Raw genomic sequence first — 13,557 nt, 5'->3', positions numbered from 1 at the left:
CCATTTTGACAATCAAAAGATAAAATAAGGGACACAACAGCAATCATGTTGCTTTACCTTTATTATGGACATTTGATACTTGTTGCCGTCACATATGCTGTTGTCTGACTGTTTGAGAGAACATAGTTAAAATAAATTTGATCTTTACCATTGCTTGCAAAGATTATGGTTTTTATTTAATAACAGTAAAACACATACAGTAAAGGGTGAATTTCCTGTAATTTGCATCAGCATTTTTGTTAGCAGCTATAGAGCCTGTTGATCCTCATGATGTCCCAGGAGGACATGCCCTGCCTCTGGCCGATCCGGACGTTGGCGTTGGGGATGGGGGTGATGCTGTCCCTCCCCCGCTGGATGGAGAAGGCTGTTTTTCCGTAGTGCATGATGGAGGAGTAGTCGTAGGGAGTGTTCAGGTTGTTGGTGTTCGACTTGTAGAAGTTGTAGGCCATCCGCTGGTTGATGTTCGCCCAGTTGATCCTGACGTAGCTGTCGCGGTCGCTCCTGGTCTGCTCGTGCTGGAAGCCCAGAGCGTGGTTGAATTCGTGCTGGATGATTCCGTAGTAGACACAGCCCCGCTTGTTGAGAGAGAGCACCTGTCTGCCTCCCACTCTGCCCAGAGAGGAGAAACATCCGCCTCTGTTCTCGATGCTGATGTAGTCGTACTGGTTCTGACGGGGGACAAAGCGGATGCAGGTCCTGCCCTGGAAGGATTTCATGGCACGGTCGATCTTCTGCCTCTCCATGCTGCTGAACTCTCTGCTCATGGTGAAGGGGATCACCACCTGACCGTTGGAGGATTTCTTCCACAGGCATTTCTGGGACCAGCACCTCATGGCGTTCCTGGTTCTCGGAGCAAGCATGTCTCCTTCCAGCAGGAGCTCATCTGTGGCATTGTTTGAGGTCAGAATCCTGGTGGTGATGTCCATGCTGCCCTCGGGAACCTCTTCTTCAAGTTCCTCCTCTTGTATCTCATCTATGGCGTTGTTTGAGGTCAGAATCATGTTGGTGATGTCCATGGTGTCCTCGGGAACATCTTCTTCAACTCCCTCCTCCTGAAGAGGATGAGCCTGAGAGAGGCCGAGCAGGAGCAGCAGCAGTAGGCTGACACTGGGAGTCATCTTCAGGGTGGGTGTGGAGGCTGTGGAGCTTCTGTGGAGAGGAGACACTCCTGATGCTTTCTGTTTGACTCAGTGCTGTCCAGGCTCTTTATACTCTCCTCTACAGGTGTGTCTGCAGGATTATTATGGGCTGGGGTCCACAATGTTAGGCCTAAATAAACCTTCGAAGGGAGGACTCCACTGACAAACCCAGTGTTTCAACATAGTTTGTTATCTCTGGTCAGTAGGTGGATCAACACAGGTGACACTTTTTAAAGCTTAATACTTGTTGAAGAATGAACTTGTACCAATAGGATCTTCTATTATTTAAGAAGAAGCATGACAAATTTTAACTGAGTGATAAATATATGTATTCCCATTGAAACGACCTTTGGCACAAACGTAATCTCTTACGTTCTTCTCACACAGACACCATCCTAACTCTTTTGCAATTAAAAATGAAATCACTTTAAGGAGGCAGGTTACCTGATGTTAATTGACCTTATGGTTAAAAAAAAAAAATCCCTGTAGAATAATGGTAAAAGTGGCTCTGTCATTGTTGCATTGTCAGTTGATCATAGTCCTTTTAAGGAATAAAACAAACTATGCGGAAATAAAGCACTAGGAGTCAAAGAAGCTTTAAAATGTAATGATGACTTGACAAAATATAAACAAACAGGCTAAAAACGCAGAGGGGAAGTTAGGTAGCCTCAGATTGTGCCTCATTTATTACACTTGAGTCACAAAGCTAAATATTCAAGTTCCAAAAAAGTGGCCTTAGCATAGGTCATAAATCCTGCCTGTTCCATGTTAGTGTATGGAACGTGGACAAAAACTAAAAACGCAAAGTACACATCAAATACATATTTCTCGAAGATGTTTTCTGTCATTTGCGTATTTTATATCACACAATGCTAATGATGCTATAGAAAATGTGGTCAGAGATCATTTGCTGAGACTGACCCACAATTGGTTGAGCGCGAGTCTGCAGGACCTCGTTACCTTGGCTTGATCCTCCAATCGCTACTTTCAGACACTGGCTCCAACTACGCAAGATTGCAGTGTTCATATCTGGGATATTTTGGCTCCATTTCTGGTTAGTGGGGGGGAAGAGGAGACAAGGGGTTTTCTTTATACAGGGTTAATAAAGAGAACTATCCATAAAAAAAAAAGATTGTAGTCAATCAACTGTTTAGATGTTGAGGGGCTCCAAAGGATAAGGGGGTTGTTTGACTATCTGAAGGTGCAATAGTAAAGATCAGGGGAACTTCACTGATCTTACACACATGTTATTTTTGCGTCGTCATGCAGGGCTGAAGCCTGCACACCTGTGGGGTTTGATAGTAGATGGAAAAATGATGAGCTGATGTTAGGGACCGTGTCAAAAGTGGCTGGCAAAATGTCCCAAGCAGTTTTTTGAATTGTCTCTATTTTCTTTAGATTCACAGACACACATAGAGACTTTAGCTTTGCATTGCAAATTTGATCATGAGCCAATTACACAATCAAACATTTAATACAGATCTAAATTGATAGTAAAGTCTATTAAAGGTCCTGGTAATGTACCGTAGAAATATAACATTATCAAAGAGTCTTGTTCCCACGTTGATCTGACCTTTTGATAAACAACTTGGCAAATGTGTTTTTCAAATTTTTAGTTTTGTAACATTAAAACAAAACTTTAACCTTAAGATTGCTTCAGGTATTTGTATTACAGCCAAGTGCTCTTAGTCGTAGTCATTTAAGATTTCAGTTCAGTGGTACAGTATGCATCATATTCACAGACAGTTTATAAAGACGGTCCACAGGACAAATCCAAAAATATGAAGGAAAAGGGTGTTGATTGCTCCCTTGTGGCTGGCTGCAGTAAAGGGCATGAATCCTGCCTCCTCAATGTTGGTGGATGGGACATGGACTAAATTTTAAATATAATTCCACATCAAATACATTTTCTCAAAAAGGGCTTCTGATGTAGATATTTGTAATGGCAATGATGTCTTTTCAAGTGCTCCTTCCTGGGAAGTTTGGTTTTAATTAGTTATTTGATGCTATGAAAACATGGGAAACTTGACAGCTGACACTGACTCACGATTTTTTGATGAAATGTATAAGATGGACCTCGATACTGCGGCTCCATCCCTCAAGCGCTAGTGCATAGACTTAAGTTCCAAACGATGTCATCATCGCAAAGTTGCAGTGTTTGTATTAGGGATATTTTGGTGTCATTTCTGTGTAGAGAAAGGAAGTGGAGATGCATCCTCTGTCTTTACTCTATGATCACATACTGGACATTTATACAGATACACAAATTTCAATTCCAGATCTTTTGTTTGTGATCAAAGAATTGTTCAGCTACATGTGTTCTTGTGTCCTATAACTGCATTCCCTTGAATTTGTGACATATTTAGTTATATTTTGAAGATTCGTTTTATTGTTGTCATGTTACCCTGAGTACGTTTTGTTAGGGGGCATTTTCTTATCCTTCAGAAAAATGGAAACTAATAGCGTAAGAGGAAGTATGGAACAGAGTCCTATTCCCAGTACTTGGATGATAGTCCCAAAAAATGTCAGAAGTCCTTCACATATGCTGAGGGATTGTAAATTTGTGCAAGAAAAAATGTTCCCTCCATTTTGACAATCAAAAGATAAAATAAGGGACACAACAGCAATCATGTTGCTTTACCTTTATTATAGACATTTGATACTTGTTGCCGTCACATATGCTGTTGTCTGACTGTTTGAGAGAACATAGTTAAAATAAATTTGATCTTTACCATTGCTTGCAAAGATTATGGTTTTTATTTAATAACAGTAAAACACATACAGTAAAGGGTGAATTTCCTGTATTTTGCATAGGCATTTTTGTTAGCAGCTATAGAGCCTGTTGATCCTCATGATGTCCCAGTAGGACATGCCCTGCCTCTGGCCGATCCGGACGTTGGCGTTGGGGATGGGGGTGATGCTGTCCCTCCCCCGCTGGATGGAGAAGGCTGTTTTTCCGTAGTGCATGATGGAGGAGTAGTCGTAGGGAGTGTTCAGGTTGTTGGTGTTCGACTTGTAGAAGTTGTAGGCCATCCGCTGGTTGATGTTCGCCCAGTTGATCCTGACGTAGCTGTCGCGGTCGCTCCTGGTCTGCTCGTGCTGGAAGCCCAGAGCGTGGTTGAATTCGTGCTGGATGATTCCGTAGTAGACACAGCCCCGCTTGTTGAGAGAGAGCACCTGTCTGCCTCCCACTCTGCCCAGAGAGGAGAAACATCCGCCTCTGTTCTCGATGCTGATGTAGTCGTACTGGTTCTGACGGGGGACAAAGCGGATGCAGGTCCTGCCCTGGAAGGATTTCATGGCACGGTCGATCTTCTGCCTCTCCATGCTGCTGAACTCTCTGCTCATGGTGAAGGGGATCACCACCTGACCGTTGGAGGATTTCTTCCACAGGCATTTCTGGGACCAGCACCTCATGGCGTTCCTGGTTCTCGGAGCAAGCATGTCTCCTTCCAGCAGGAGCTCATCTGTGGCGTTGTTTGAGGTCAGAATCCTGGTGGTGATGTCCATGCTGCCCTCGGGAACCTCTTCTTCAAGTTCCTCCTCTTGTATCTCATCTATGGCGTTGTTTGAGGTCAGAATCATGTTGGTGATGTCCATGGTGTCCTCGGGAACATCTTCTTCAACTCCCTCCTCCTGAAGAGGATGAGCCTGAGAGAGGCCGAGCAGGAGCAGCAGCAGTAGGCTGACACTGGGAGTCATCTTCAGGGTGGGTGTGGAGGCTGTGGAGCTTCTGTGGAATGGAGACACTCCTGATGCTTTCTGTTTGACTCAGTGCTGTCCAGGCACTTTATACTCTCCTCTACAGGTGTGTCTGCAGGATTATTATGGGCTGGGGTCCACAATGTTAGGCCTAAATAAACCTTCGAAGGGAGGACTCCACTGACAAACCCAGTGTTTCAACATAGTTTGTTATCTCTGGTCAGTAGGTGGATCAACACAGGTGACACTTTTTAAAGCTTAATACTTGTTGAAGAATGAACTTGTACCAATAGGATCTTCTATTATTTAAGAAGAAGCATGACAAATTTTAACTGAGTGATAAATATATGTATTCCCATTGAAACGACCTTTGGCACAAACGTAATCTCTTACGTTCTTCTCACACAGACACCATCCATACTCTTTTGCAATTAAAAATGAAATCACTTTAAGGAGGCAGGTTACCTGATGTTAATTGACCTTATGGTTAAAAAAAAAAAATCCCTGTAGAATAATGGTAAAATTGGCTCTGTCATTGTTGCATTATCAGTTGATCATAGGCCTTTTAAGGAATAAAACAAACTATGCGGAAATAAAGCACTAGGAGTCAAAGAAGCTTTAAAATGAAATGATGACTTGACAAAATATAAACAAACAGGCTAAAAACGCAGAGGGGAAGTTAGGTAGCCTCAGATTGTGCCTCATTTATTACACTTGAGTCACAGAGCTAAATATTCAAGTTCCAAAAAAGTGGCCTTAGCATAGGTCATAAATCCTGCCTGTTCCATGTTAGTGTATGGAACGTGGACAAAAACTAAAAACGCAAAGTACACATCAAATACATATTTCTCGAAGATGTTTTCTGTCATTTGCGTATTTTATACCACACAATGCTAATGATGCTATAGAAAATGTGGTCAGAGATCATTTGCTGAGACTGACCCACAATTGGTTGAGCGCGAGTCTGCAGGACCTCGTTACCTTGGCTTGATCCTCCAATCGCTACTTTCAGACACTGGCTCCAACTACGCAAGATTGCAGTGTTCATATCTGGGATATTTTGGCTCCATTTCTGGTTAGTGGGGGGGAAGAGGAGACAAGGGGTTTTCTTTATACAGGGTTAATAAAGAGAACTATCCATAAAAAAAAAAGATTGTAGTCAATCAACTGTTTAGATGTTGAGGGGCTCCAAAGGATAAGGGGGTTGTTTGACTATCTGAAGGTGCAATAGTAAAGATCAGGGGAACTTCACTGATCTTACACACATGTTATTTTTGCGTCGTCATGCAGGGCTGAAGCCTGCACACCTGTGGGGTTTGATAGTAGATGGAAAAATGATGAGCTGATGTTAGGGACCGTGTCAAAAGTGGCTGGCAAAATGTCCCAAGCAGTTTTTTGAATTGTCTCTATTTTCTTTAGATTCACAGACACACATAGAGACTTTAGCTTTGCATTGCAAATTTGATCATGAGCCAATTACACAATCAAACATTTAATACAGATCTAAATTGATAGTAAAGTCTATTAAAGGTCCTGGTAATGTACCGTAGAAATATAACATTATCAAAGAGTCTTGTTCCCACGTTGATCTGACCTTGGCAAATACTTGGCAAATATGTTTTTAAAATTTTTAGTTTTGTAACATTAAAACAAAACTTTAACCTTAAGATTGCTTCAGGTATTTGTATTACAGCCAAGTGCTCTTAGTCGTAGTCATTTAAGATTTCAGTTCAGTGGTACAGTATGCATCATATTCACAGACAGTTTATAAAGACGGTCCACAGGACAAATCCAAAAATATGAAGGAAAAGGGTGTTGATTGCTCCCTTGTGGCTGGCTGCAGTAAAGGGCATGAATCCTGCCTCCTCAATGTTGGTGGATGGGACATGGACTAAATTTTAAATATAATTCCACATCAAATACATTTTCTCAAAAAGGGCTTCTGATGTAGATATTTGTAATGGCAATGATGTCTGTTCAAGTGCTCCTTCCTGGGAAGTTTGGTTTTAATTAGTTATTTGATGCTATGAAAACATGGGAAACTTGACAGATGACACTGACTCACGATTTTTTGATGAAATGTATAAGATGGACCTCGATACTGCGGCTCCATCCCTCAAGCGCTAGTGCATAGACTTAAGTTCCAAACGATGTCATCATCGCAAAGTTGCAGTGTTTGTATTAGGGATATTTTGGTGTCATTTCTGTGTAGAGAAAGGAAGTGGAGATGCATCCTCTGTCTTTACTCTATGATCACATACTGGACATTTATACAGATACACAAATTTCAATTCCAGATCTTTTGTTTGTGATCAAAGAATTGTTCAGCTACATGTGTTCTTGTGTCCTATAACTGCATTCCCTTGAATTTGTGACATATTTAGTTATATTTTGAAGATTCGTTTTATTGTTGTCATGTTACCCTGAGTACGTTTTGTTAGGGGGCATTTTCTTATCCTTCAGAAAAATGGAAACTAATAGCGTAAGAGGAAGTATGGAACAGAGTCCTATTCCCAGTACTTGGATGAAAGTCCCAAAAAATGTCAGAAGTCCTTCACATATGCTGAGGGATTGTAAATTTGTGCAAGAAAAAATGTTCGCTCCATTTTGACAATCAAAAGATAAAATAAGGGACACAACAGCAATCATGTTGCTTTACCTTTATTATAGACATTTGATACTTGTTGCCGTCACATATGCTGTTGTCTGACTGTTTGAGAGAACATAGTTAAAATAAATTTGATCTTTACCATTGCTTGCAAAGATTATGGTTTTTATTTAATAACAGTAAAACACATACAGTAAAGGGTGAATTTCCTGTATTTTGCATCAGCATTTTTGTTAGCAGCTATAGAGCCTGTTGATCCTCATGATGTCCCAGTAGGACATGCCCTGCCTCTGGCCGATCCGGACGTTGGCGTTGGGGATGGGGGTGATGCTGTCCCTCCCCCGCTGGATGGAGAAGGCTGTTTTTCCGTAGTGCATGATGGAGGAGTAGTCGTAGGGAGTGTTCAGGTTGTTGGTGTTCGACTTGTAGAAGTTGTAGGCCATCCGCTGGTTGATGTTCGCCCAGTTGATCCTGACGTAGCTGTCGCGGTCGCTCCTGGTCTGCTCGTGCTGGAAGCCCAGAGCGTGGTTGAATTCGTGCTGGATGATTCCGTAGTAGACACAGCCCCGCTTGTTGAGAGAGAGCACCTGTCTGCCTCCCACTCTGCCCAGAGAGGAGAAACATCCGCCTCTGTTCTCGATGCTGATGTAGTCGTATTGGTTCTGACGGGGGACAAAGCGGATGCAGGTCCTGCCCTGGAAGGATTTCATGGCACGGTCGATCTTCTGCCTCTCCATGCTGCTGAACTCTCTGCTCATGGTGAAGGGGATCACCACCTGACCGTTGGAAGATTTCTTCCACAGGCATTTCTGGGACCAGCACCTCATGGCGTTCCTGGTTCTCGGAGCAAGCATGTCTCCTTCCAGCAGGAGCTCATCTGTGGCGTTGTTTGAGGTCAGAATCCTGGTGGTGATGTCCATGCTGCCCTCGGGAACCTCTTCTTCAAGTTCCTCCTCTTGTATCTCATCTATGGCGTTGTTTGAGGTCAGAATCATGTTGGTGATGTCCATGGTGTCCTCGGGAACATCTTCTTCAATTCCCTCCTCCTGAAGAGGATGAGCCTGAGAGAGGCCGAGCAGGAGCAGCAGCAGTAGGCTGACACTGGGAGTCATCTTCAGGGTGGGTGTGGAGGCTGTGGAGCTTCTGTGGAGAGGAGACACTCCTGATGCTTTCTGTTTGACTCAGTGCTGTCCAGGCTCTTTATACTCTCCTCTACAGGTGTGTCTGCAGGATTATTATGGGCTGGGATCCACAATGTTAGGCCTAAATAAACCTTCCAAGGGAGGACTCCACTGACAAACCCAGTGTTTCAACATAGTTTGTTATCTCTGGTCAGTAGGTGGATCAACACAGGTGACACTTTTTAAAGCTTAATACTTGTTGAAGAATGAACTTGTACCAATAGGATCTTCTATTATTTAAGAAGAAGCATGACAAATTTTAACTGAGTGATAAATATATGTATTCCCATTGAAACGACCTTTGGCACAAACGTAATCTCTTACGTTCTTCTCACACAGACACCATCCATACTCTTTAGCAATTAAAAATGAAATCACTTTAAGGAGGCAGGTTACCTGATGTTAATTGACCTTATGGTTTAAAAAAAAAAATCCCTGTAGAATAATGGTAAAAGTGGCTCTGTCATTGTTGCATTGTCAGTTGATCATAGTCCTTTTAAGGAATAAAACAAACTATGCGGAAATAAAGCACTAGGAGTCAAAGAAGCTTTAAAATGTAATGATGACTTGACAAAATATAAACAAACAGGCTAAAAACGCAGAGGGGAAGTTAGGTAGCCTCAGATTGTGCCTCATTTATTACACTTGAGTCACAGAGCTAAATATTCAAGTTCCAAAAAAGTGGCCTTAGCATAGGTCATAAATCCTGCCTGTTCCATGTTAGTGTATGGAACGTGGACAAAAACTAAAAACGCAAAGTACACATCAAATACATATTTCTCGAAGATGTTTTCTGTCATTTGCGTATTTTATATCACACAATGCTAATGATGCTATAGAAAATGTGGTCAGAGATCATTTGCTGAGACTGACCCACAACTGGTTGAGCGCGAGTCTGCAGGACCTTGTTACCTTGGCTTGATCCTCCAATCGCTACTTTCAGACTCTGGCTCCAACTAAGCAAGAATGCAGTGTTCATATCTGGGATATTTTGGCTCCATTTCTGGTTAGTGGGGAAGAAGAGGAGACAAGGGGTTTTCTTTATACAGGGTTAATAAAGAGAACTATCCATAAAAAAAAAAGATTGTAGTCAATCAACTGTTTAGATGTTGAGGGGCTCCAAAGGATAAGGGGGTTGTTTGACTATCTGAAGGTGCAATAGTAAAGATCAGGGGAACTTCACTGATCTTACACACATGTTATTTTTGCGTCGTCATGCAGGGCTGAAGCCTGCACACTGTGGGGTTTGATAGTAGATGGGAAAATGATGAGCTGATGTTAGGGACCGTGTCAAAAGTGCCTGCAAAATGTCCCAAGCAGTTTTTTGAATTGTCTCTATTTTCTTTAGATTCACAGACACACATAGAGACTTTAGCTTTGCATTGCAAATTTGATCATGAGCCAATTACACAATCAAACATTTAATACAGATCTAAATTGATAGTAAAGTCTATTAAAGGTCCTGGTAATGTACCGTAGAAATATGACATTATCAAAGAGTCTTGTTCCCACGTTGATCTGACCTTTTGATAAACAACTTGGCAAATGTGTTTTTCAAATTTTTAGTTTTGTAACATTAAAACAAAACTTTAACCTTAAGATTGCTTCAGGTATTTGTATTACAGCCAAGTGCTCTTAGTCGTAGTCATTTAAGATTTCAGTTCAGTGGTACAGTATGCATCATATTCACAGAGAGTTTATAAAGACGGTCCACAGGACAAATCCAAAAATATGAAGGAAAAGGGTGTTGATTGCTCCCTTGTGTCTGGCTGCAGTACAGGTCATGAATCCTGCCTCCTCAATGTTGGTGGTTGGGACATGGACTAAATTCTAAATATAAGTCCACATCAAATACATTTTCTCAAAGAGGGATTCTGATGTAGATATTTGTGATGGCAATGATGTCTGTTCAAGTGCTCCTTCCTGGGAAGTTTGGTTTTAATTAGTTATTTGATGCTATGAAAACATGGGAAACTTGACAGCTGACACTGACTCACGATTTGTTGATGAAATGTATAAGATGGACCTCGATACTGCGGCTCCATCCCTCAAGCGCTAGTGCATAGACTTAAGTTCCAAACGATGTCATCATCGCAAAGTTGCAGTGTTTGTATTAGGGATATTTTGGTGTCATTTCTGTGTAGAGAAAGGAAGTGGAGATGCATCCTCTGTCTTTACTCTATGATCAAATACTGGACATTTATACAGATACACAAATTTCAATTCCAGATCGTTTGTTTGTGATCAAAGAATTGTTCAGCTACATGTGTTCTTGTGTCCTATAACTGCATTCCCTTGAATTTCTGACATATTTAGTTATATTTTGAAGATTCGTTTTATTGTTGTCATGTTACCCTGAGTACGTTTTGTTAGGGGGCATTTTCTTATCCTTCAGAAAAATGGAAACTAATAGCGTAAGAGGAAGTATGGAACAGAGTCCTATTCCCAGTACTTGGATGAAAGTCCCAAAAAATGTCAGAAGTCCTTCACATATGCTGAGGGATTGTAAATTTGTGCAAGAAAAAATGTTCGCTCCATTTTGACAATCAAAAGATAAAATAAGGGACACAACAGCAATCATGTTGCTTTACCTTTATTATAGACATTTGATACTTGTTGCCGTCACATATGCTGTTGTCTGACTGTTTGAGAGAACATAGTTAAAATAAATTTGATCTTTACCATTGCTTGCAAAGATTATGGTTTTTATTTAATAACAGTAAAACACATACAGTAAAGGGTGAATTTCCTGTATTTTGCATCAGCATTGTTGTTAGCAGCTATAGAGCCTGTTGATCCTCATGATGTCCCAGGAGGACATGCCCTGCCTCTGGCCGATCCGGATGTTGGCGTTGGGGATGGGGGTGATGCTGTCCCTCCCCCGCTGGATGGAGAAGGCTGTTTTTCCGTAGTGCATGATGGAGGAGTAGTCGTAGGGAGTGTTCAGGTTGTTGGTGTTCGACTTGTAGAAGTTGTAGGCCATCCGCTGGTTGATGTTCGCCCAGTTGATCCTGACGTAGCTGTCGCGGTCGCTCCTGGTCTGCTCGTGCTGGAAGCCCAGAGCGTGGTTGAATTCATGCTGGATGATTCCGTAGTAGACACAGCCCCGCTTGTTGAGAGAGAGCACCTGTCTGCCTCCCACTCTGCCCAGAGAGGAGAAACATCCGCCTCTGTTCTCGATGCTGATGTAGTCGTACTGGTTCTGACGGGGGACAAAGCGGATGCAGGTCCTGCCCTGGAAGGATTTCATGGCACGGTCGATCTTCTGCCTCTCCATGCTGCTGAACTCTCTGCTCATGGTGAAGGGGATCACCACCTGACCGTTGGAGGATTTCTTCCACAGGCATTTCTGGGACCAGCACCTCATGGCGTTCCTGGTTCTCGGAGCAAGCATGTCTCCTTCCAGCAGGAGCTCATCTGTGGCGTTGTTTGAGGTCAGAATCCTGGTGGTGATGTCCATGCTGCCCTCGGGAACCTCTTCTTCAAGTTCCTCCTCTTGTATCTCATCTATGGCGTTGTTTGAGGTCAGAATCATGTTGGTGATGTCCATGGTGTCCTCGGGAACATCTTCTTCAACTCCCTCCTCCTGAAGAGGATGAGCCTGAGAGAGGCCGAGCAGGAGCAGCAGCAGTAGGCTGATACTGGGAGTCATCTTCAGGGTGGGTGTGGAGGCTGTGGAGCTTCTGTGGAGAGGAGACACTCCTGATGCTTTCTGTTTGACTCAGTGCTGTCCAGGCTCTTTATACTCTCCTCTACAGGTGTGTCTGCAGGATTATTTTGGGCTGGGATCCACAATGTTAGGCCTAAATAAACCTTCGAAGGGAGGACTCCACTGACAAACCCAGTGTTTCAACATAGTTTGTTATCTCTGGTCAGTAGGTGGATCAACACAGGTGACACTTTTTAAAGCTTAATACTTGTTGAAGAATGAACTTGTACCAATAGGATCTTCTATTATTTAAGAAGAAGCACATCAAATTTTAACTGAGTGATAAATATATGTATTCCCATTGAAATGACCTTTGACACAAACGTAATCTCTTACGTTCTTCTCACACAGACACCATCCATACTCTTTTGCAATTAAAAATGAAATCACTTTAAGGAGGCAGGTTACCTGATGTTAATTGACCTTGTGGTTAAAAAAAAAAATCCCTGTAGAATAATGGTAAAAGTGGCTCTGTCATTGTTGCATTGTCAGTTGATCATAGTCCTTTTAAGGAATAAAACAAACTATGCGGAAATAAAGCACTAGGAGTCAAAGAAGCTTTAAAATGTAATGATGACTTGACAAAATATAAACAAACAGGCTAAAAACGCAGAGGGGAAGTTAGGTAGCCTCAGATTGTGCCTCATTTATTACACTTGAGTCACAGAGCTAAATATTCAAGTTCCAAAAAAGTGGCCTTAGCATAGGTCATAAATCCTGCCTGTTCCATGTTAGTGTATGGAACGTGGACAAAAACTAAAAACGCAAAGTACACATCAAATACATATTTCTTGAAGATGTTTTCTGTCATTTGCGTATTTTATATCACACAATGCTAATGATGCTATAGAAAATGTGGTCAGAGATCATTTGCTGAGACTGACCCACAACTGGTTGAGCGCGAGTCTGCAGGACCTCGTTACCTTGGCTTGATCCTCCAATCGCTTCTTTCAGACTCTGGCTCTAACTACGCAAGAATGCAGTGTTCATATCTGGGATATTTTGGCTCCATTTCTGGTTAGTGGGGGAGAAGAGGAGACAAGGGGTTTTCTTTATACAGGGTTAATAAAGAGAACTATCCATAAAAAAAAAAGATTGTAGTCAATCAACTGTTTAGATGTTGAGGGGCTCCAAAGGATAAGGGGGTTGTTTGACTATCTGAAGGTGCAATAGTAAAGATCAGGGGAACTTCACTGATCTTACACACATGTTATTTTT

At 42.1% G+C, this 13,557-nt stretch overlaps 4 protein-coding genes across 8 annotated transcripts; all 4 read right to left on the bottom strand.

Moving 5' to 3' along the window:
• Positions 1-239: 239 nt before the first annotated feature.
• LOC132998556 (high choriolytic enzyme 1-like) lies at positions 240-1,118 on the bottom strand. Of its 2 annotated transcripts, XM_061068263.1 has the most exons (2): positions 1,032-1,118; positions 240-941 (listed from the first exon to the last, which is right to left on the bottom strand). In XM_061068263.1, exons 1-2 carry the CDS (start codon positions 1,116-1,118, stop codon positions 240-242), a joined length of 789 nt encoding a protein of 262 aa, XP_060924246.1. The 2 variants fall into 2 exon arrangements, with proteins under 2 accessions (XP_060924246.1, XP_060924245.1); XM_061068262.1 differs by having other exon boundaries at positions 240-1,118.
• Positions 1,119-3,962: 2,844 nt separating this feature from the next.
• On the bottom strand, positions 3,963-4,841 carry LOC132998565 (high choriolytic enzyme 1-like). Of its 2 annotated transcripts, XM_061068279.1 has the most exons (2): positions 4,755-4,841; positions 3,963-4,664 (listed from the first exon to the last, which is right to left on the bottom strand). In XM_061068279.1, the coding sequence occupies exons 1-2, from the start codon at positions 4,839-4,841 to the stop codon at positions 3,963-3,965; spliced, it is 789 nt and encodes a 262-aa protein (XP_060924262.1). The 2 variants fall into 2 exon arrangements, with proteins under 2 accessions (XP_060924262.1, XP_060924261.1); XM_061068278.1 differs by having other exon boundaries at positions 3,963-4,841.
• A 2,841-nt stretch (positions 4,842-7,682) lies between these two features.
• LOC132998560 (high choriolytic enzyme 1-like) lies at positions 7,683-8,561 on the bottom strand. 2 transcript variants are annotated; one of them, XM_061068269.1, is made up of 2 exons: positions 8,475-8,561; positions 7,683-8,384 (listed from the first exon to the last, which is right to left on the bottom strand). In XM_061068269.1, exons 1-2 carry the CDS (start codon positions 8,559-8,561, stop codon positions 7,683-7,685), a joined length of 789 nt encoding a protein of 262 aa, XP_060924252.1. The 2 variants fall into 2 exon arrangements, with proteins under 2 accessions (XP_060924252.1, XP_060924251.1); XM_061068268.1 differs by having other exon boundaries at positions 7,683-8,561.
• A 2,842-nt stretch (positions 8,562-11,403) lies between these two features.
• On the bottom strand, positions 11,404-12,282 carry LOC132998573 (high choriolytic enzyme 1-like). Of its 2 annotated transcripts, XM_061068291.1 has the most exons (2): positions 12,196-12,282; positions 11,404-12,105 (listed from the first exon to the last, which is right to left on the bottom strand). In XM_061068291.1, exons 1-2 carry the CDS (start codon positions 12,280-12,282, stop codon positions 11,404-11,406), a joined length of 789 nt encoding a protein of 262 aa, XP_060924274.1. The 2 variants fall into 2 exon arrangements, with proteins under 2 accessions (XP_060924274.1, XP_060924273.1); XM_061068290.1 differs by having other exon boundaries at positions 11,404-12,282.
• Positions 12,283-13,557: the final 1,275 nt, after the last annotated feature.

The sequence above is a fragment of the Limanda limanda genome, chromosome 3, assembly GCF_963576545.1.
Source record: "Limanda limanda chromosome 3, fLimLim1.1, whole genome shotgun sequence".
Lineage (NCBI taxonomy): Eukaryota > Metazoa > Chordata > Actinopteri > Pleuronectiformes > Pleuronectidae > Limanda > Limanda limanda.
Note: the sequence above shows the minus strand (reverse complement) of the source record. Positions and strands in the feature narration are given on the sequence as shown.